The sequence below is a fragment of the Narcine bancroftii genome, chromosome 4 (genome assembly GCF_036971445.1).
Source record: "Narcine bancroftii isolate sNarBan1 chromosome 4, sNarBan1.hap1, whole genome shotgun sequence".
NCBI lineage: Eukaryota > Metazoa > Chordata > Chondrichthyes > Torpediniformes > Narcinidae > Narcine > Narcine bancroftii.
In genome coordinates, this window is record NC_091472.1 from 130428224 (window position 1) to 130449482 (window position 21259).

Consider the following 21259-nt stretch of genomic DNA (forward strand, 5'->3'; position numbering starts at 1 on the left):
CTGATCATGTTAATCATTTAACAGCAATGAATGCACCAATCTTTTTCACCACTTTCTTCAACTGGTTGACTTCATTGTTTTTAGAAAATCTGCTCTGGAGAAGGTAACTGAGCGAATGCGTGAACTAATTCTGGAAGAACTTCAAGCATCTCGGAGAGTGACCAAGATCTCTGCTGATGTTGGCGTGGATGATCAGATACTGGTTAATGGAAATGCAGCCCAAAGTGAAATTGCAAATGATGAAGAGAATTTGATTGGGAAAGCACTAACTAAAAATAAAGCAGAGATTGGCTGCGTAGCATCGGATGTTTCTGTATAACTGTTTCTTGGTTGTCAACACAAAGACAGATTGAACTTTTCCAATTATTGTTATGAATTCAAGTGCACTTTTAAATCACCGTTTGAGAGAATGGTTAGAATATTAGATCCCTTTAAATTCAACTTATAATGGCAGCAGGTTTTTGAGGCCCATCACAGTGGAAATTGAACCATGTACAGTCATGCGTCGCTTAACATCCATGATATGTTCCGTGAAATGGGATATTATGTGATTTGGATGTTGTGCGAACACATTTTAAACTAATGACAGGTGATTAGAAGTGGCATGGGTGCCAGGGTAATTAAACCATTCTGTGACAGCAACATTTGGTGCATTAGAATAATTGTGGCAACACATTTCAAACACCTGCTTCAAACATCATTAGTTTTGGACTGGAACGTGGTGCCTGGAGAAATGGACTCAAGCTCATTTTCTGCAACACTTCTGCTAGATGCCCGGAGTTCTTCAGTTTTGTGGCAGCAGTTCTGTCAGTGTATGTAACAAGAAGCATTTTGCAGTAATGACAAACAGTGGTTGTGACTGAGAGGATCATTGAGCGAATTGAGCAAGTTCACTTACAAGAGATACCACTATATCCCGTTCTCCAATTGAGATTTCTGAACAGACATTTATGTGATTGGACACTGCCCACACGAACGTTATGTGGAGCATGACTAATTGACTTACTACTGGAAAACGTTTTCTATTTAAATAACTTTTTAAATAATTATAACAGTCAGTTTTTATTTTTATTATTTTTGAAAACTGAATATAGTTTGAATTCTAAAGTTTTGGTCCATCCATGCAGTTGGCTTGGCCTTTCTTAATATACATGAATGATTTTAACACCAGAATTGGGCAGTGAAGATTATCTGAAGTTTCAACAGAATCTAGATCAATTGGAAAAGTGAGCAAGGGATAGCTGTTGGAATTTAATACTGACAAGTGTGAAGTGATGCATTTTGGGAAGATAAACCAGGCCAGGAATTGCACAGTAAAGAGCCTTGCGGAGAGTGGTATTACTGAACCAGTAACTCTTTTCAGAGCATAGTTCATGAAAATGGTGACAAAGGTAGACAGTGGAGAAGCTATGGTATGCTGGGCTTCTTCGTTTGAGGTATTCTGCATAAAGTTAAGATGTGGCATTTATAGCTGTACAAGGCCGAGGTTCAGCTGCAGTTGGTGTTCTCTGTTCTGGTTGCCATGCTATAAGAAGGATGTGATTTAAGCTAGGGAGAGTGCAGAATAGATTTGCAGGTATGCACCTGGACTGGAGAACTGGAGTTACAAGGTGAAGTTAGATAAGCTGAATGTTTTTTCTGGAGCGAAGGAGGTTGACGGTGACCTTAGACTTTTATAAAATCAAGTGGAGCATCAATAAGGTGGCTGATCAGTGTTTTACCCAGGATAGGGGAATCTAAAAATCAGAGGGCATAGGTTTAAGATGAGAGGGGAAAGATTTAAAGGAGATTTGAGGAGCAAGTTTTTACATGTGGACGGTGGTGGGTATGTGGGATGAGCTTGTGGAGATGGTGGTAGGGTCAGCTACTGCTTTAAAAAAAAATTGGGCAACTCTTATGTGAATGGGAAAGAATTGGTGGAACACTGGCAATTGGGATTAGTGTAAATAGGCATAGACATGTTGGGACAAAGGACCTGATTCCATTGATATGATATCAATTCAACCAAGTATTTCACTATCATAAACAGTCTGCTATATATATTTATTCATAATCACATTAATGCAGAGTTGAACGAGATGTGTAGGAATTGGAGATCGAAACCCCTGTTGCTAAAATGATCATTTAAGCAGTTTATGGATCTGGAATAGGGTCAAATACAGCTCTTAATCCTCTGTGTGAATCACAAGTTCTTGGGCAAATGTTTTCAACTGAAATTACAAACATTTTCCAGTTCGTTTATTTTTTTCTTTGACAAATTCTTGGTGAGAGATCTTGTAGTCCAAATATGCTTCTCAGCTTTGACAAGGCACCTTGGCATTACGAAGTTTACCTTTCCAATTGCTTTCATCTACGTTCAAAATGATTATCAAATCTTCTGGTGTGTGAGGGGAAATGCAATAGGACCAATGGTTTTTTTTTCTATGTGCTGTATTATTCAAGAATTCAAACTTGTGTACAAAATAAATTGCTATTTGTGTTTTCCTTTTATGAATCCTCTGGATGCGTCATTTAATTGTAACATATTCTTTTATTGCCAAATAAAACAGTCTTATGACTATTGTAAATACTGTGATTATTTCAGTAATAAAATGGGGACATCATAAAGTTTCTTTCAATTAACTATCAAATATGCAAGAGGTATCGGAAAACGCCACCTACTGGCAATTGGGCAAGAGGGGGTGGATATTGTTCAGCCATCATTGAAAACAGGAAAATACTGAAGCAGAAGGTGTCTTTGACGATGGCATCTGAAAATACTCCTTCCACTAAAAAGATCACGAAAACTTGTTTTCCAGCTGCTGTTTCCACCTTAGTCATGTTTGGTAGTGTGAACACCAGAGTTAAATCTGTTCCAGACCAGGATTGGAGCAACAAATTTGGTCATTCTTTTCATCATCTTATTTTTCAGAGATGGGATTTGTTTTCAATTTCACTCGCTGAGTAAAGGGTAGTTTGTGTATTTGCATGATAAATTCCAAAAGATGCTGTTCCTGGCCATTTTAATTCCATTGATACACTCTTATTTTTCTCCCAACTGAAAAACATTCTCAGCCATTCTGGATAATTTCCAAATCTTCACACTGCTGGTATGTTGGTTCAGCTGCATTGGCCCAGAATTCTGTAGGCTTTGAATCTAGTTTTGCTCTGGGAAACTGGTGAATGGATGTATCATTGAATATATCCAGGTATCTATTGCTGTAAGGAAATGCTGTCTCTTCAGTTACTGCTAATATCTGTTGTTTGTGGTTAAGGGTTTAAATAGGCAGAGCTAGCTTCCTGGCGACATTTTTAAAGTAAGCACACATTCTGAAAAGAAAATGCAAACCATGTACAAGATTTTTCATTCCAAACTCAGAACTATTGGGATTCACCACAATGAAGGAGGCGAGCACCAACCCCCATGCTTTGGAGTAAAAACACAATGCTTGACCCCTTCATCATGAAGCCATGGATAGACATGGGAGTGGGACGCAGAACTGAAATGGTTGGCCACTGGAAGCTGCCAGTTGCGGGCGCAGACAGAGCGAAGTTGCTCAGTGAAGTGATCTCCCAGTCTGTGCCCAGTCTCGCTGATGTAGAGAAGGACATAAAGGGAGCACCAGATGCAGTAAATCAATCCTGTAGATACACAAGTGAAGTGTTGCTTCATTTGAAAGGCCTCTTTGGGGCCCCAGAATGTGGTGAGGGTTAAAGTGTGGGCTCAAATGTGGCACCTCATGTGGGCACAGGGGAAGGTGCTGGGGGAGGGAGGTGCATGAGCGAGTCAGGGAGGGAGCGGGGGAAGGCAGGGAGAGGCAGAGTTGGGTCTGGTGGTGGGATCCTGTTGTGCCAGAAATTTCATTGTATTAGATACAGAGGCTGGTGGGGTCAAAGGTACATGCATTTGTTGCATCTGGGGGCAGAGGGAGCCAGGGCAGATGAATGGAAAATGGAGGAGATGTGGGTGAGGGCTGAGTCGATGGTGATGGAGGGGAAGCCACATTTGTGGGGAAAAAAAATGCAATTATTTCAGAAGATCCAGATTGGAAGACCTCATCTTGGGAACAGATGTGGCGGAGACAGAGAAATTGTAAGAAAAAAAAAATAGAATCCTTGCAGGTTATAGGGCTTGAGGAAGTGTAGTTGAGGTAGTTGTGGGAATTGGTGGGTTTGTAATGTATGTCAGTGGAAAGCTTGTCTCCTGAGATCAGGCATGTGAATGAGATAAAAACAAAAAAGGAAAAGAGAAAAAAAAGAGGTAAAGAGCCGAGTGCTTGTGAGAGGCATACAGCGAGGATCAAGGAGGTGCAGTAAACCCACCCCCCCGGAAACTTTTTGAAAATTTACACACAAAATTAAGTTTCAAGCCTCTTATTACATTTCAAAGTAAAAATGGACATTACAAAATAATATGAATGTCACTGTAGACTAATAACGTTTTTATTATTTATTGACTTTGAAAATGTTTATATCCTTACAATGATGTGTCAATTTATTCTTTTCCTTTTCCATGCCTTTTTGTTATCTTCATGGGTGTGTTCGCTGCTTTACTCCACCTTGTTCCCGGTTACAATGAACACTTTGCTGCTTTATTCCACCTTGTTCTTGACTTTCAAAAAAAATGCTGGGTGCTGCAGTTCACCAACACCTCCCCATGAAGACCATACTCCTGCCTGGGAGCCCAAGGTCCGCTGCACTTCTGCTCGAAGATAACAGTGAGAAGACCGATGGGCTCCAATCCAAGCTCATGAATGCGGAAATCATTCAAAAACGCAGAAAATGTATTTTAAAAAAGCAGAAATCCATGGAAAAATGTGGAAAATTCACATGCCCGTGAGATGGAGACCGAGGAGAAAGTTGACGGAGATGGACAACGTGAGCTTGATCGGGGTGGAAGTTGGCAGTGAAGTGAATGAAGTTGATGAGCTCATTGCAGGTACATGAGACAGCCCCAATGTTGTCATCAATATAGTGGAGGAAGAGTTGAGGAGCTTGCCTATGCAGGTTTGCACTATGGATTGCTCCCACCAAGCCCACAAACAGGCAGGCGCAGCTGGGACCCATACGGGTACCCAAGGCTCAAGCCCAAAAAGTCAGTTATGTATTTTAATCTTTGCTGTTTGACCTGCTGAGTTTCTCCAGCATTGTGTTTTTACTTTAACCACGGTGTCAGCAGACTTTTGTGTTTTATTCCTATGTCTTCGGGAGTTTGTGCTTCTAATATTCATCTAATTATTTATAGTTTTGAAACACACTATTATATTTTTAAAAATCATAATCTTCATGCTTATCTTCACCCTATGACGGAGTGGTATTTTTATTTGATACTAAAATAAAAAGATTTTCTGGTTGGATGTGAATGTTTAAAAGAAACTAAACCACATCTGCAATGAAAATTCTCCCAATACAACTTATTGAGTGACAATACCTTTGTATCCAGGTTACCCTTCTCCATTAACAATGGCGTGAAGCAAGGCTGCGTTCTCTCACCAACCCTCTTTTCAATCTTCTTCAGCATGATGCTGAACCAAGCCATGAAAGACCTCAACAATGAAGACGCTGTTTACATCTGGTACCGCACGGATGGCAGCCTCTTCAATCTGAGGCGCCTGCAAACTCACACCAAGACACAAGAGCAACTTGTCCGTGAACTACTCTTTGCAGACGATGCCACTTTAGTTGCCCATTCAGAGCCAGCTCTTCAGCGCTTGACGTCCTGTTTTGCGGAAACTGCCAAAATGTTTGGCCTGGAAATCAGCCTGAGGAAAACTGAGGTCCTCCATCAGCCAGCTCCCCACCATGACTACCAGCCCCCCCACATCTCCATCGGGCACACAAAACTCAAAACGGTCAACCAGTTTACCTATCTCGGCTGCACCATTTCATCAGATGCAAGGATCGACAACGAGATAGACAACAGACTCGCCAAGGCAAATAGCGCCTTTGGAAGACTACACAAAAGAGTCTGGAAAAACAACCACCTGAAAAACCTCACAAAGATTAGCGTATACAGAGCCGTTGTCATACCCACACTCCTCTTCGTCTCCAAATCATGGGTCCTCTACTGGCATCACCTATGGCTCCTAGAACGCTTCCACCAGCGTTGTCTCCGCTCCATCCTCAACATTCATTGGAGCGACTTCATCTCCAACATCAAAGTACTCAAGATGGCAGACGCCGACAGCATCGAATCCACGCTGCTGAAGATCCAACTGTGCTGGGTGGGTCACGTCTCCAGAATGGAGGACCATCGCCTTCCCAAGATCGTGTTTTATGGTGAGCTCTCCACTGGCCATCATGACAGAGGTGCACCAAAGAAGAGGTACAAGGACTGCCTAAAGAAATTTCTTGGTGCCTGCCACATTGACCACCGCCAGTGGGCTGATATCGCCTCAAACTGTGCATCTTGGCGCCTCACAGTTCGGCGGGCAGCAACCTCCTTTGAAGAAGACCGCAGAGCCCACTTTACTGACAAAAAACAAAGGAGGAAAAACCCAACACCCAACCCCAACCCACCAATTTTCCCTTGCAACCGCTGCAACCGTGTCTGCCTGTCCCGCATCGGACTTGTCAGCCACAAACGAGCCTGCAGCTGACGTGGACATTTACCCCTCCATAAATCTTCGTCCGCGAGGCCAAGCCAAAGAAAAGAAGTCATTCCAGTAATTGCAAGATGTACTTAAATATTTTCCATTTCATTCATCTTGATGTGAACAATACCATTAAAGGACTTAATGTACAAGTTACTTAATATTGCTTTTAACTTAATTGGTACATATTTATTTGCTTCAAGCTGGACCTGTGTGTCCCACGATTGGTACTGATGATTTATTCATCATCAAAATGCAACATACCATTTGGCACTTTTGTTGGAGTGAAAGCCACAATCATATTAAAATATCAATGTCAACAGTATTTTAACTTTTTTATATATACTGTTTGGATTTGTGATCGATTGCAACAGTTTTGGAAAGGTATTCAATCTATTTTTAATAGTTTATATAATATCTATGTTGTATTAGATCCTGATATATTTTTATTAGGGAAAATGCAATCATTAATTGATTTAGGTTTAATTGATTATTAGATTTCTTGTATTTATTTAGCCTTAATGGTGGCCAAGAAATGTATAGCGCTTATTTGGAAAGATAGAAATATACTAATCTTAGATAGGTGGTATTTAGAGATGAAGTCTTGTTCAATTATGGAAAAGATCATCTTTTCAATTTAAGATAGGATGTCTTTTAGCTGAAGTGGACTCTATTTGTTAAGTATATGTAATTAAGTTTGACTTAAATATGTTTTATGTGTGATATTTTAGATTTGATAACTTTTTTAATTAGTATTTTCACTTGTTATTTTTCTTTTTGTTTGAGTTTTTTTTATATACATAATATTAACTTAATTAATTCTTCACTCTATTTTGGGGGGGAGGGGTGGTTTTTTTTTATATATAAATTTTTTTTTAGTGGCCGTATATATGGGGGGGGGGTTAGATTAATTTAAGTTAGGTTATTAATGTTGTGTTATAATAATTACTTTATTTTTCATTTCTCTTTAAATGTAATTTTTTCTGTTTTATTCATGTGATTAAAATCTTTCAATAAAGTTTAAAAAAACAGTATTTTAAGACCACTTTTCATGATGCAAGTCTTTTCAGTGTATTAAAATGCACTATTACAATTGAAAGAAAGATGTGACAAAATGGCTGTGACATCACATTTAACTTGCCACTTCTGTTCAAATGAATTTCACTCACTACTGACGCAGTGTCTCTGTTATTTTGGCGTTGCTCCAAATAAGGCTTACAGCAACCTTGAAATTATGTGGATGTTTGTGAATAACATCACGAAATGCATTTTTATAAGGTAAAATGTGTGCTGAAGGTTGAGTTCCTTATAATTTTTTCCTCCCCAACTATGTCATGGCACCAGTAGCCCAGCTGGTACTTTGGTGGGGGGGAGGGTGATTTACTAGTGTTACAATTGCTGTCAACTGCTTTGGATAAAGATAAAATTAGAAAAAGAATACTCTTAAATTCCTGTTTCTGACGATATTGACATTGCTTGGCTGCAATGCGCCAGAGTTGAGTATTTACAACTTGCTCAGTAATGCAAGTGAAAAGTGACCATGCAGAATCTTGCCATTTTGGTAGAAAGAAGAGGAACAAAGTAAAACTACTGGGTACAATTTGAAAAGGGGACTGCTAAAGTACTTGGAATAATAAAACAAGACTATGGGGATTGGGAATAGTTGGATTGTACAAACATTACCCATCCCTGATGGGCTGAATATCTTCAACTTCGCTGTAATCTCTTACAGTCAAGGCACTGGAGAACAGCTGTCACCCATTAAGTCAAACCAATATGGAAGTTTCAGGATTCAAGGACAAGTTAAATTAACCATTAATAGTACCGGTAATTGGTCTTGGGTAAATTCAAAATCATTGCAAACGATTAGAGTCCACCTCCTTGACATAGCAACCCATGTGCAAAACCTCACAACTGTCTTTATAACTAATCCTGGTGATACATTATCGTCAATCCAGTTTCTATGACAATAATCTTATTTAAGTCACTATATAATTAATGAAGGATACGTTACTAATGTACATGTAGTCCCTCTGCAGCACCCGAGTTGGTAATCTGCAATAAAAAGAAATGAAGGCCCAATTCAAACCATCTCATTACATCCTTCAATAGCTTTGCTTCTGAAATAAATTTGGGTTTTTGAGAGACTACAATATGCACTTTAATGATAATTTACAATCATGTATTCAACAGCCACTATCTTTCAGTTAAAAATATTCACTGCTCTAGTCCAAATTCTTCACTTACTTCACCTTAATGTTGTTGCTCACACCTACAATTTAAAATCCCAATACTGAAATTATCTCCTATATTTTCATAAACTTGTCAGAAGATTTTTGCCTTTGTTTCTGTTTATCCCCGGTTTTTAAAATCCCATCTTCAGACAGCTTTCCATCATGAAGGATGAACAATGTTTTCTTACCTCTCCTCTATCCCCTTAAAACTATTTCCAATGATAATGGTATTGGCAAGTTGTTGTGGTGACCAGTTTTTCCACAGCAGATTGTTGTAGAGAGCTTTTCCACAATGAATCATGTAGAAGAGAGTTGGTTGGTTGATGGATCGCTTTCCTTCCTACCAGTTTAAAAAAGAAAATTCCCAATAATATTGAATAAAAGAAAAGTACTAATTTTGTGTCACATTACATGCATTTTCTATTGGAATTATTTTAAGGTTACTTCAAAAGCAAAATTGCTTCATGTTTCTCTGGCTTCACTGTAAAAATTGATATGTCTTTTACCTCGTTTTCTTCAATCACCACTAATCCACAATCCTTTAGGAACCTCTTCTCCCATTCCGTAAATAATGGATCAAAGAGAAGGCAGCTAAGTTGAGAGATCTGTTGGATACAAGGAGGTAAAATTTAACCTTTTAGAGTAAGGTAAACAACTAAGGAGCTTTAATGAAGCATGCTCTTCATAAGATTTAATATACAATTCTAACAGACTATTTCAAAGTGATAATTTCATGTTCCTGGACCCTTTTCTCCCAGTTTTCCATGAATCCATTCAAGCTGTGAAAGAGAAGGTGAAAGTGCATCCCTGCTGCCTTCTGTGCCATTGAGGGATTCTCCATGCTACCAATTATAAAAACTCAGCAAAAACCAAGATGTATGTAAAACTTAAATATTTTCTGTTCCCATCAAATACTTAAGGATCAGAACTTGGATTCCAAAATAACTCAACTGAAAATATTTTTTTTAAAAACTTTCTGCACTTCCCACCAACTTGATCTGATTCAGGATTTATTATTTAACATAAACATTGCCCAATCGCAATTTTTTTATTTATTTGCACAATATTGAATATTCTAAAAGGAATTCTTTTGTACTTCCATTCGTAAAACTTCATACATTAGTGGGCAAATATCATTCTAAATGAGGCAAAATGTCAGTGACTAGTTTTCACAACAATGTAAAAGTCCTGAGCAACCTTTATTTAGTTCATCAAGTTGTTTCACCACTGTAGCTAGCAAGTTTGGGGGTGAGGGAAGAAGATATCCATGGAGAGAAGAAAAGGTTATCAGTGAATGCCTTTGCCAATCCAAGACAGTGGCTCACTGACATTTTCTCAAGTTCAGTTGATTATGGGCAATAAATATTGGTTGCACCAGAAAAATGAATGTTTAAATAGTGTTTTGCTGTAATCAGTAGGTGAACTTGGCACATTTTTGACCATTTAACATTGATCCTCAACAGCAGATCGTACAGCTTGTAAACATTGAGGGATAGGCCAGCATGAATTTATTCACATCTCATTATCTACTGTTTACTCCACATTTTGGCAACTTGTTACTCTTACCTGGAGAGTTTCAAGCAGTAGGAACAACAGGGCCAACTGATAGCGCGATGAAACAGAATTGGAAAAGTTTCCAATCCCATAACATACCAAGTTCATTGTGGTTCGACAGCGATCTGCATCATCCTTTCTGCTCTCCAGGAATTCAGCAGTTCCGACATTCAGAAAGTGATGTAATGGAATTGTCGGTGGAGCTGTGTGATATTTATTTATAGCTCTTTCAACCGTTTCTGAAACAAATCAGTGCAATGACTATGATGGAAGCATTTTGAAATTCCCAAAAACATCAATAGTTAATCTTTCAACTTACTGTGGCAAATGGTCCAGAATTCCGAACTTTGTAATTCCTCTCTGAAACAAAGTTCAACAGTTTCAAGTCAGAGGAAGATTTGGCTTTTTTACTGATGTGACATTTTCAAAGCAAAGCCAGTGAAGAGTCCAATCTCACTCCAAGTCTGACACCCACGTTAACACGATGACTAGGAAAGTGCACCAGTATCTCCACATCCTCAGAAGCCCATGGAAAGTAAATTGTCAGGGTACATCTGTGGGATTGGAACTGCTAAGCCCAAGACCAGAAGAAACTGCACTAAGTTATGAACACAGCTCAGACCATCACACAATTCTCCTATCAAACCCATGTCATGTCCTGCTGCTTCAGAAACACTCATCCCATCCCAACCACACCCTCTACTTTCTCCATCCATCAAGAAGATTCGTGAATGTAAGATTGTACACCATCAGATTCAAGGGCAGTTTATTTCCTGCAGTCATCAGATTCTTGAAGGAACCTCACACTAATAAAATAATGTCGCCTTTGCTCTGTACTGACCGATCTCTCTTTGTTACTTTGCACTATATACTGTATTTTTAATGTTGTACTATGCCAGGGCTGATTATAAACAAATGTCCTCTCTATCTTGGTACAAATAGCAATAAATGAACTTGAAACCAATTCGTGTTAAAAATGAAAAAAAAATGTGAAAAGATGAGGAAACTATTTAGAAACATGACAGTCATAAATTAACATAATGATTCTAAAATAAAAGAGTAAAATGACAATTAAACACAGGTGTGTACAGAGGTGGGTGGGAACAGAAAGACTGCTCAAGACACTCAGGAAAGAAAGCATACAGTCTTATCATTGTTGAAGGAAGCAATGGATATCCTGTCTACAGATTGTAATGACTATAAAATGAGCTTGACATGCCAAAGCTGAGTTCTGCTTCCCTTTTGATCGTTGAGCCTGTGGTGATATGTAATTACACCAGTAGGTCACCAGGGGTCATCCTGGTGAACTTGTATATAAAGCAGTCCAGAGCTACAGTCTAGCCTTCCAGGTTCATCTTGCAGAGAGACAAGACCTCTTAGTGAACATATTAGTTTATTAAAGCTGTCTTATACTCGCACTGCTGGTGTGGTTATTGTCAGTACAATTTAATAAACTAATATTATAGCTACTAGGATGGAAGCTGCTTCTGCTCCAATGCGCATTCCCGACCACCTGGAGACTCTTCCTGAGGAATGGAATCCAGGGACGACGAGCACGCACGTGCATCCGAGGACAGAGGGACCACTGTACTGAAATTGTGGTGGAATGCGGGGAAGACCACAGAAGTACGATAGGGCAGGTAAGAAATGGCCAAGAGCTCAGCCTGCCCATGGGTTCGCAGGTACAGGCGCCGCCGACTCTAAACCCCGGTCCAATCCGAAAGGGGTCACTACAAGCCCAGGTGGAAGGATCTCCACAAGTCGTGCTCCCGATCGCCAGTGCAGAGTTCCCAACCACTCCAGAGCCAGGGAAAGCAGACACTGCTACCATCACTCCCCCAGCAGCAGTTTCCCCAGTACCACAGAAACCTGACGCTATTGCTGGGATACTCCCTAAGTCCACTGCAAATCTCCCAAAGCCAGAGACTCAGCCAAGAGCCCCAAGCATCCAGGTTACTCCTCCAGCAGACACAAGCCCCACAGAGGCTCTACCAGCAGTTCCCAGTACCCCAGGGTCCACCCTTGCTACACTTAAGGGACCAGAGGCTGTGGCTTAGTCATGTGCTGCGATCAGACAGGCTGGAGCTCGACCCAAGAAATCCCGGAGCCGGCAAGCACTTCGACCACTGGCAAAGATGCTTTCTGAATTAAGTGGAAGGTGCTGAGGCATCGGATAAAGAGCTATTAATGCAGCTGTTAGTGCAGCTGGGAGAACACCCTTATTCCCTTATACAGGAAGCTAGGTCCTACCAAGAGGCAATGAGCATTTTACAGAGGCATTACAGTAAGGGGCATAGTGAACTCCACTCCCGGTACAGGCTCATGACCAGGTCACAACAAGTAGGGAAGTCTGCCAGAGACTTTATACTCTCTGAAAGACCTGGCGAGAGGCTGTAACTTTAAAGCAGTATCAGCTCAGGAGTATGCGGAGGACCTTATTAGGGACAGAATTGTTGCGGGCATACGGTCCACTGAGACGAAACATCGATTGCTGGAGAAAGGAATGGTGGGGCTAGATGAGGCAGAGACTATTGCAGAAGCTTCAGAAAGCCCCAGGAAAGAATTGGAGGCGCCTGGAGCTTAGACAAATGTCACACTGCTGGAATCTCTAGCCCCATGAAAAGAAAAGTATGGTGCCTCACAGGAATTCACAGCAGCAACAGCACCTTGAGGGTCCCAAGTGCTTTTTCTGTGGACAAAAAAAGCACCCCAGAGCCTCTGCCCTGCCAGAGAAAATGGCTGTTCCTACTGTGGAAAACATGGGTTTTCACATGGTGAAAAGTCTGCGGAAGCCCCAAGGCCACAGCCAAGGCCCATTCTCATGCTAATGAGAGGCGGGAAAGCTCTTCTTTCTCCACAGACAAACAGAAGAAGAATGCCATGTGCAGCCGGCCATCTTGGACAAATGCTACACAGTCTTCAGGAGATGAAAATGACGCCGAGTACTATCGGATGGAAGGACACGAAGGATACGCCCAGCTTTGCTTCCCGACGCATGAATCAGGCGAGTCCACACAATTTATCTGATGCCACTGTGTGCATCAAAATTAATAATGTGAGGGTAAATTGCTTAATAGATAGTGGAAGCACTGAAAGTTTTATTGACCAGGGGTTAGTCAACCGCCTTGCCCTCCCCACATGCCCGAGTGAGCACCGGATTCTGTTAGCAGCCAGCAGCCTTGCAGCTGAGGTAAAACAGTTTTACAGGGTTACTCTAGAAATCCAGGGCACAAAATACCAAGGGTTCAAATTACTAGTACTCCCTCACCTCTGTGCCCCGGTACTATTGGGGTTAGATTTTCAGTGCCAGTTAGAAAGCATTACAATAGTGCTCAACGGGCCTCACCCCCCACCATGCCTTACGAAGAAACAACTCTGCAGCCTGTCTGTCCGCTGTTCACACACCTGACCCCAGAATGCACACCAATAGCCACAAAGAGCAGGAGGTACAGCCAGAAGGACAGAGTCTTCATTAGGACAGAGGTCTGCAGGCTAATACAGGAGGGCATCATAGAGCAGAGCACCAGCCCCTGGAGAGCCCAGGTGGTTGTAGTAAGTCAGGAGAAAAACTGCGCATGGTAGTGGATTACAGCCAGACAATCAACAAATTTACACAACTATATGCCTACCTCCTGCCACACATAGCAGACATGGTCAACAACATTGCGCAGTATAAGGTGTTCTCCACCATAGATCTGAAGGCAGCATACCACCAACTGCCCATTAGAAACAGCAATCGCAGTTACATGGCATTTGAGGCAGACGGCAGGCTGTATCAATTTCTGCGACTCCCCTTCGGTGTCACCAATGGAATGTCCCTGTTTCAGAGAGAAATGAACCGAATAGTAGATGAGTTCCAACTGAAAGCGGTGTTCCCCTACTTAGACAACGTGACAATCTGTGGCCACACTCAGGAGGATCATGACACAAATTTAAAACGCTCCTTCCAGGCAGCTGAGGAAAGGAACTTAACATACAACAGGAACAAATGTGTCTTTAGCGCTAGGAAGTTGCCAATCCTGGGCTACATAGTGCAGAACGGAGAAATCAGCCCAGACTCAGCCTGTATGCGCCCTCTCGTAGACCTCCCAGTGCCACACACGCTGAAAGCACTAAAAAGGTGTTTGGGACTGTTTGCTCACTACACCCAATGGGTCCCCAACTATGGCGACAGGGCCCACCCACTTATAAAAACCTCAGTGTTCCCACTGTACCCAGCAACCACCAGAGCATTCAGGGACATTAGGGACCATATCGCTAAAGCTACCATGCGGACCATAGATGAGTCGATCCCATTTCAAGTAGAAACGGATGCATCCGATGTGGCTCTGGCAGCCACCCTAAACCAAGACGGATGACCGGTGGCCTTTTTCTCGCGAATCCTACAGGGGTTAGAGGTAAGACACTCAGCAGTAGAGAAGGAGGTCCTAGCCATTGTGGAAGCAGTAAGGCACTGGCGACATTATCTGGCGTGGAAACACCAACCTCGTCACGGAACAACGGTCTGTGGCTTTTATGTTTGATAACCAGAACAGGGGGAGAATCAAGAACGACAAAATCTTGCGCTGGCGGATAAAATTGTCTACATTTAACTACGACATTCTATACCGTCCCAGGAGATTCAACGAGCTCCCGGAAGTGCTGTCCAGAGGCACTTGTGCCATCCTTAACCACATGTCCCAGTTGCAGAGCTTGCACAATGAGGTTGGCCACCTGGGGGTCGCTAGACTGTTTCACTTCATTAAATCCCAAAACCTCCCATTTTCGGTAGAGGAAGTGAGGTCAGTGAACAAGAGATGCCCCATCTGTGCGGAATGCAAACTGCAATTTTACCGGCCAGACAAAGTCACCCTAATAAAAGCTACCAAACCTTTTGCGCGCCTCAGCCTCGATTTTAAAGGCCCGCTCCCGTCCAATAATAGAAATGTCTATTTCCTAAACGTAATAGATGAATATTCCCGTTTCCCCATCGCAATCCCGTGTTCTGATGTATCAGCAGCCACTGTTATAAAATGCTTCCAAACCATCTTCAGCATATTTGGATACCCGGACTACATACACACAGACAGGGGTGCTGCATTCATGAGCGCAGAAGTACAGCAGTACCTGGACGAGGGAGGGATTGCTACCAGCTGTACTACAAGTTACAATCCCAGGGGGAATGGACAAGTTGAAAGGGAAAATGCCACTATCTGGAAGACGGTCCTCTTGACTTTAAAAGCAAAAGACCTGCCTGTTACTAGATGTCAAGAAGTGTTGCCAGAAGCCCTACACTCTCTACGTTCTTTGTTGTGTACTGCCACTAACATGACCCCACATGAACGTATCTTTTCTTTCACAAGAAAAGCCACGACGGGCACAGTGCTGCCTAAATGGATGAGGACACTGGGACCTGCAGACCCCACAAAGCGGACCTAAATGGATGAGGACACTGGGACCAGTTCTCCTCCGGAAGCACTGCAGACCTCTCAAAGCAGATCCGCTGGTAGATCAAGTGGAGTTGTGGCACGCGAACCCTCAGTACGCCTTTGTCACATTCCCAGATGGAAGAGAAGACTTGGTGGCCACCACAGATCTCACGCCGGCCGGATGTGTGAACAACGCGGAGGAAACACAGATGTCTACGGATCAACAAGGAGCGCAGCAGCAGTCATTAGAACAGTCGTCCATCGAGTCACCCCACCCCGGAAATCAGGACCCTGGGTACGCCCGCCCCACAAAATATCACCACCCTAGACTTGATGGCAGGACCTAATCCCATACAAAAGGATCCTCAGCCCACATGGCCATCTAGTACTTCCCACTCCCACACCTCCACCAAGAAAGGCCGAAAGGTAGACCGCACTCCCCACCCCTATACCACTACCAATGAGGCCCAGAAGCCATGAAAAATTAGGGACTTTTGAACTTTCATACAAGGAAAGGAGGACAGGTGGGGGGGAGGGGGAAATATTTTTTTTAGAGAGGTGTAAATGTGGTGATATGTAATTACACCACTAGGTCACCAGGGGTCATCCCGGTGACCTTGTATATAAAGCAGTCCAGAGCTACAGTCTAGCCTTCCAGGTTCATCTTGCAGAGAGACAAGACCTCTTAGTGTACAGATTAGTTTATTAAAGCTGTCTTATACTCGCACTCCTGGTGTGGTTACTGTCAGTACAACCAGGTTTGTTTCGCAGAGAGACAAGATCTCTGAGTGTACGTATTAGTTTATTAAAGCTGTCTTATACTCGCACTCCTGGTGTGGTTATAGTCAGTACAACCAGGTTTGTCTTGCAGAGAGACAAGATCTCTTAGTGTACATATTAGTTTATTAAAGCTGTCTTATACTCGCACTCCTGGTGTGGTTACTGTCAGTACAACCAGGTTTGTTTCGCAGAGAGTCAAGATCTCTGAGTGTACATATTAGTTTATTAAAGCTGTCTTATACTCGCACTCCTGGTGTGGTTACTGTCAGTACAACCAGGTTTGTTTCGCAGAGAGACAAGATCTCTGAGTGTACGTATTAGTTTATTAAAGCTGTCTTATACTTGCACTGCTGGTGTGGTTACTGTCAGTACAACCAGGTTTGTTTCGCAGAGAGACAAGATCTCTGAGTGTACGTATTAGTTTATTAAAGCTGTCTTATACTCGCACTCCTGGTGTGGTTATAGTCAGTACAACCAGGTTTGTTTCGCAGAGAGACAAGATCTCTGAGTGTACAGATTAGTTTATTAAAGCTGTCTTATACTCGCACTCCTGGTGTGGTTACTGTCAGTACAACCAGGTTTGTTTCGCAGAGAGACTAGATCTCTGAGTGTACGTATTAGTTTATTAAAGCTGTCTTATACTCGCACTCCTGGTGTGGTTATAGTCAGTACAACCAGGTTTGTTTCGCAGAGAGACAAGATCTCTGAGTGTACAGATTAGTTTATTAAAGCTGTCTTATACTCGCACTGCTGGTGTGGTTACTGTCAGTACAACCAGGTTTGTTTCGCAGAGAGACAAGATCTCTGAGTGTACGTATTAGTTTATTAAAGCTGTCTTATACTCGCACTGCTGGTGTGGTTATAGTCAGTACAACCAGGTTTGTTTCGCAGAGAGACAAGATCTCTGAGTGTACGTATTAGTTTATTAAAGCTGTCTTATACTCGCACTCCTGGTGTGGTTATAGTCAGTACAACCAGGTTTGTTTCGCAGAGAGACAAGATCTCTGAGTGTACAGATTAGTTTATTAAAGCTGTCTTATACTCGCACTGCTGGTGTGGTTACTGTCAGTACAACCAGGTTTGTTTCGCAGAGAGACAAGATCTCTGAGTGTACGTATTAGTTTATTAAAGCTGTCTTATACTCGCACTGCTGGTGTGGTTATAGTCAGTACAACCAGGTTTGTTTCGCAGAGAGACAAGATCTCTGAGTGTACGTATTAGTTTATTAAATTGTCTTATACTCGCACTCCTGGTGTGGTTACTGTCAGTACAACCAGGTTTGTCTTGCAGAGAGACAAGATCTCTTAGCGTACATATTAGTTTATTAAAGCTGTCTTATACTCGCACTGCTGGTGTGGTTATAGTCAGTACAACCAGGTTTGTTTCGCAGAGAGACAAGATCTCTGAGTGTACGTATTAGTTTATTAAAGCTGTCTTATACTCGCACTCCTGGTGTGGTTATAGTCAGTACAACCAGGTTTGTCTTGCAGAGAGACAAGATCTCTTAGTGTACATATTAGCTTATTAAAGCTGTCTTATACTCGCACTCCTGGTGTGGTTACTGTCAGTACAACCAGGTTTGTTTCGCAGAGAGACAAGATCTCTGAGTGTACGTATTAGTTTATTAAAGCTGTCTTATACTCGCACTCCTGGTGTGGTTATAGTCAGTACAACCAGGTTTGTTTCGCAGAGAGACAAGATCTCTGAGTGTACAGATTAGTTTATTAAAGCTGTCTTATACTCGCACTGCTGGTGTGGTTACTGTCAGTACAACCAGGTTTGTTTCGCAGAGAGACAAGATCTCTGAGTGTACGTATTAGTTTATTAAAGCTGTCTTATACTCGCACTGCTGGTGTGGTTATAGTCAGTACAACCAGGTTTGTTTCGCAGAGAGACAAGATCTCTGAGTGTACGTATTAGTTTATTAAAGCTGTCTTATACTCGCACTCCTGGTGTGGTTATAGTCAGTACAACCAGGTTTGTTTCGCAGAGAGACAAGATCTCTGAGTGTACAGATTAGTTTATTAAAGCTGTCTTATACTCGCACTGCTGGTGTGGTTACTGTCAGTACAACCAGGTTTGTTTCGCAGAGAGACAAGATCTCTGAGTGTACGTATTAGTTTATTAAAGCTGTCTTATACTCGCACTGCTGGTGTGGTTATAGTCAGTACAACCAGGTTTGTTTCGCAGAGAGACAAGATCTCTGAGTGTACGTATTAGTTTATTAAAGCTGTCTTATACTCGCACTCCTGGTGTGGTTACTGTCAGTACAACCAGGTTTGTCTTGCAGAGAGACAAGATCTCTTAGCGTACATATTAGTTTATTAAAGCTGTCTTATACTCGCACTGCTGGTGTGGTTATAGTCAGTACAACCAGGTTTGTTTCGCAGAGAGACAAGATCTCTGAGTGTACGTATTAGTTTATTAAAGCTGTCTTATACTCGCACTGCTGGTGTGGTTACTGTCAGTACAACCAGGTTTGTTTCGCAGAGAGACAAGATCTCTGAGTGTACGTATTAGTTTATTAAAGCTGTCTTATACTCGCACTGCTGGTGTGGTTATAGTCAGTATAACCAGGTTTGTTTCGCAGAGAGACAAGATCTCTGAGTGTACGTATTAGTTTATTAAAGCTGTCTTATACTCGCACTCCTGGTGTGGTTATAGTCAGTACAACCAGGTTTGTCTTGCAGAGAGACAAGATCTCTTAGCGTACATATTAGTTTATTAAAGCTGTCTTATACTCGCACTGCTGGTGTGGTTATAGTCAGTACAACCAGGTTTGTTTCGCAGAGAGACAAGATCTCTGAGTGTACGTATCAGTTTATTAAAGCTGTCTTATACTCGCACTCCTGGTGTGGTTACTGTCAGTACAACCAGGTTTGTCTTGCAGAGAGACAAGATCTCTTAGCGTACATATTAGTTTATTAAAGCTGTCTTAAACTCGCACTGCTGGTGTGGTTATAGTCAGTACAACCAGGTTTGTTTCGCAGAGAGACAAGATCTCTGAGTGTACGTATTAGTTTATTAAAGCTGTCTTATACTCGCACTGCTGGTGTGGTTACTGTCAGTACAACCAGGTTTGTTTTGCAGAGAGACAAGATCTCTGAGTGTATGTATTAGTTTATTAAAGCTGTCTTATACTCGCACTGCTGGTGTGGTTATAGTCAGTACAACCAGGTTTGTTTCGCAGAGAGACAAGATCTCTGAGTGTACGTATTAGTTTATTAAAGCTGTCTTATACTCGCACTCCTGGTGTGGTTATAGTCAGTACAACCAGGTTTGTCTTGCAGAGAGACAAGATCTCTTAGTGTACATATTAGCTTATTAAAGCTGTCTTATACTCGCACTGCTGGTGTGGTTATAGTCAGTACAACCAGGTTTGTCTTGCAGAGAGACAAGATCTCTTAGTGTACATATTAGTTTATTAAAGCTGTCTTATACTCGCACTCCTGGTGTGGTTACTGTCAGTACAAGGCCTGGTTTTTCAGAGACTTCTCGAAGTGGAAGCTGTGTGAATTTTGCTCTTTGCTGGGGTCCACCTAGGAACCGATGCCCTCCCATTGACGGGGATCCAGGGCACCAAGGGGCGCGCACACCAGCAGGCCGAGGACTTACTGCGCCTCCTTTATTTTCTGTCGGATTCGCCCCGCTGCGGACACCCTGAGCACCTCGGCCTCCCGCGGAATGCTTCGGCCTCTGGCATGGCCTTTCTTTTTCTTCGCTCCCTTCCCCTTGCTGACGGTTTGCCACTGCTCCTCGACTGGGCAGGCGGACATGCCCCGAGCCTGGTGAACATTAACGCGAGGGGGGCCTTTTCCCGGAGCCCCCAAGGCCTGGAGTGGGGTGGGGGGTGAAGGACTCGGTTCGTGGACTCCGCTGGCAAAACCAAACGGGACGTGCCCGAGGGTATGAAAACTCAGGCTCCAGCACTAATTCATCCCCGCAGGCCGGCTGCTTCCGTGTGTCGCCCCGTAAGGTGTCCCCCCTCCCTTCGGCGCAGCCTCGCAACCGGAACCTTGGCCCGCACTTGCCTTTTCTGCCGGTGGGGTCTGGGCGCCGGACCCTTGTCAAGATGGCGGGAGCACTTTAGGTGAAACCTGTGCGAAATCGGTTCACGTCTGCAGCGGATCAAGTGAAATCGCGGGGGTCTCGCCAGTCTCGGTCAGTGACGTCATTAAAACCGACGCGCCATCACTGGCGGAATCTCCCGTCTCCGCGATCCTTCCCACTCGTCCTTCCCCCGGCCTCTCTCCCCCCCTGCCCCGGCCTCTCTCCCCCCCTGCCCCCGGCCCTCTCTCCCCCCCTGCCCCCGGCCTCTCTCCCCCCCCTGCCCCCGGCCTCTCTCCCCCCCTGCCCCCGGCCTCTCTCCCCCCCTGCCCCCCGGCCTCTCTCCCCCCCCTGCCCCCGGCCTCTCTCCCCCCCTGCCCCCGGCCTCTCTCCCCCCCTGCCCCCGGCCTCTCTCCCCCCCCTGCCCCCGGCCTCTCTCCCCCGCCCTGCCCCCCGGCCTCTCTCCCCCCCTGCCCCCGGCCTCTCTCCCCCCCTGCCCCCGGCCTCTCTCCCCCCCTGCCCCCGGCCTCTCTCCCCCCCCCCTGCCCCCGGCCTCTCTCCCCCCTGCCCCCGGCTCTCTCCCCCCCTGCCCCGGCCTCTCTCCCCCCCTGGCCCCCGGCCTCTCTCCCCCCCCTGCCCCCCGGCCTCTCTCCCCCCCCTGCCA

At 43.5% G+C, this 21259-nt stretch overlaps 3 protein-coding genes across 9 annotated transcripts in view; 2 read left to right on the top strand and 1 right to left on the bottom strand.

Annotated features, from left to right (window-relative positions):
• LOC138761155 (clustered mitochondria protein homolog) overlaps positions 1-2561 on the top strand; it is a 108660-nt gene extending 106099 nt beyond the window's left edge. For all 5 annotated transcript variants that reach the window (XM_069932845.1, XM_069932844.1, XM_069932846.1 and 2 more), the window contains one exon: positions 85-2561. In XM_069932845.1, the coding sequence (XP_069788946.1) occupies positions 85-319 (235 nt within the window). In that variant the 3' untranslated portion in view covers positions 320-2561. The remainder of the gene's footprint in view (positions 1-84) is intronic.
• srrd (SRR1 domain containing) lies at positions 2511-20538 on the bottom strand. 3 transcript variants are annotated; one of them, XM_069932872.1, is made up of 7 exons: positions 20164-20538; positions 10680-10720; positions 10460-10599; positions 9313-9411; positions 8995-9146; positions 8582-8627; positions 2511-3236 (listed from the first exon to the last, which is right to left on the bottom strand). In XM_069932872.1, the coding sequence occupies exons 1-7, from the start codon at positions 20322-20324 to the stop codon at positions 3051-3053; spliced, it is 825 nt and encodes a 274-aa protein (XP_069788973.1). In that variant the 5' UTR covers positions 20325-20538; the 3' UTR covers positions 2511-3050. The 3 variants fall into 3 exon arrangements, with proteins under 3 accessions (XP_069788973.1, XP_069788971.1, XP_069788972.1); XM_069932870.1 differs by having other exon boundaries at positions 10373-10599; XM_069932871.1 differs by lacking the exon at positions 20164-20538 and adding an exon at positions 13990-14119 and having other exon boundaries at positions 10373-10599.
• A 39-nt stretch (positions 20539-20577) lies between these two features.
• Positions 20578-21259, top strand: part of tfip11 (tuftelin interacting protein 11) — a 35558-nt gene continuing 34876 nt past the window's right edge. Inside the window, exon 1 of the mRNA XM_069932849.1 lies at positions 20578-20709. The gene's annotated coding sequence lies outside the window, so the exon portion shown is untranslated. The remainder of the gene's footprint in view (positions 20710-21259) is intronic.

Excerpts from the sequence above, each read along its gene's own strand:
- srrd (XM_069932870.1), bottom strand. The coding sequence starts at position 20,324 with ATGTCCGCCTGCCCAGTCGAGGAGCAGTGGCAAACCGTCAGCAAGGGG. Across the intron at positions 10,721-20,163 it reads CAGAAAATAAAGGAGGCGCA|AGAGGAATTACAAAGTTCGG; the intron begins GTAAGTCCTCGG and ends ACTTTGTTTCAG. Across the intron at positions 8,628-8,994 it reads TTTAAGGGGATAGAGGAGAG|ATTACCAACTCGGGTGCTGC; the intron begins GTAAGAAAACAT and ends TTTTTATTGCAG.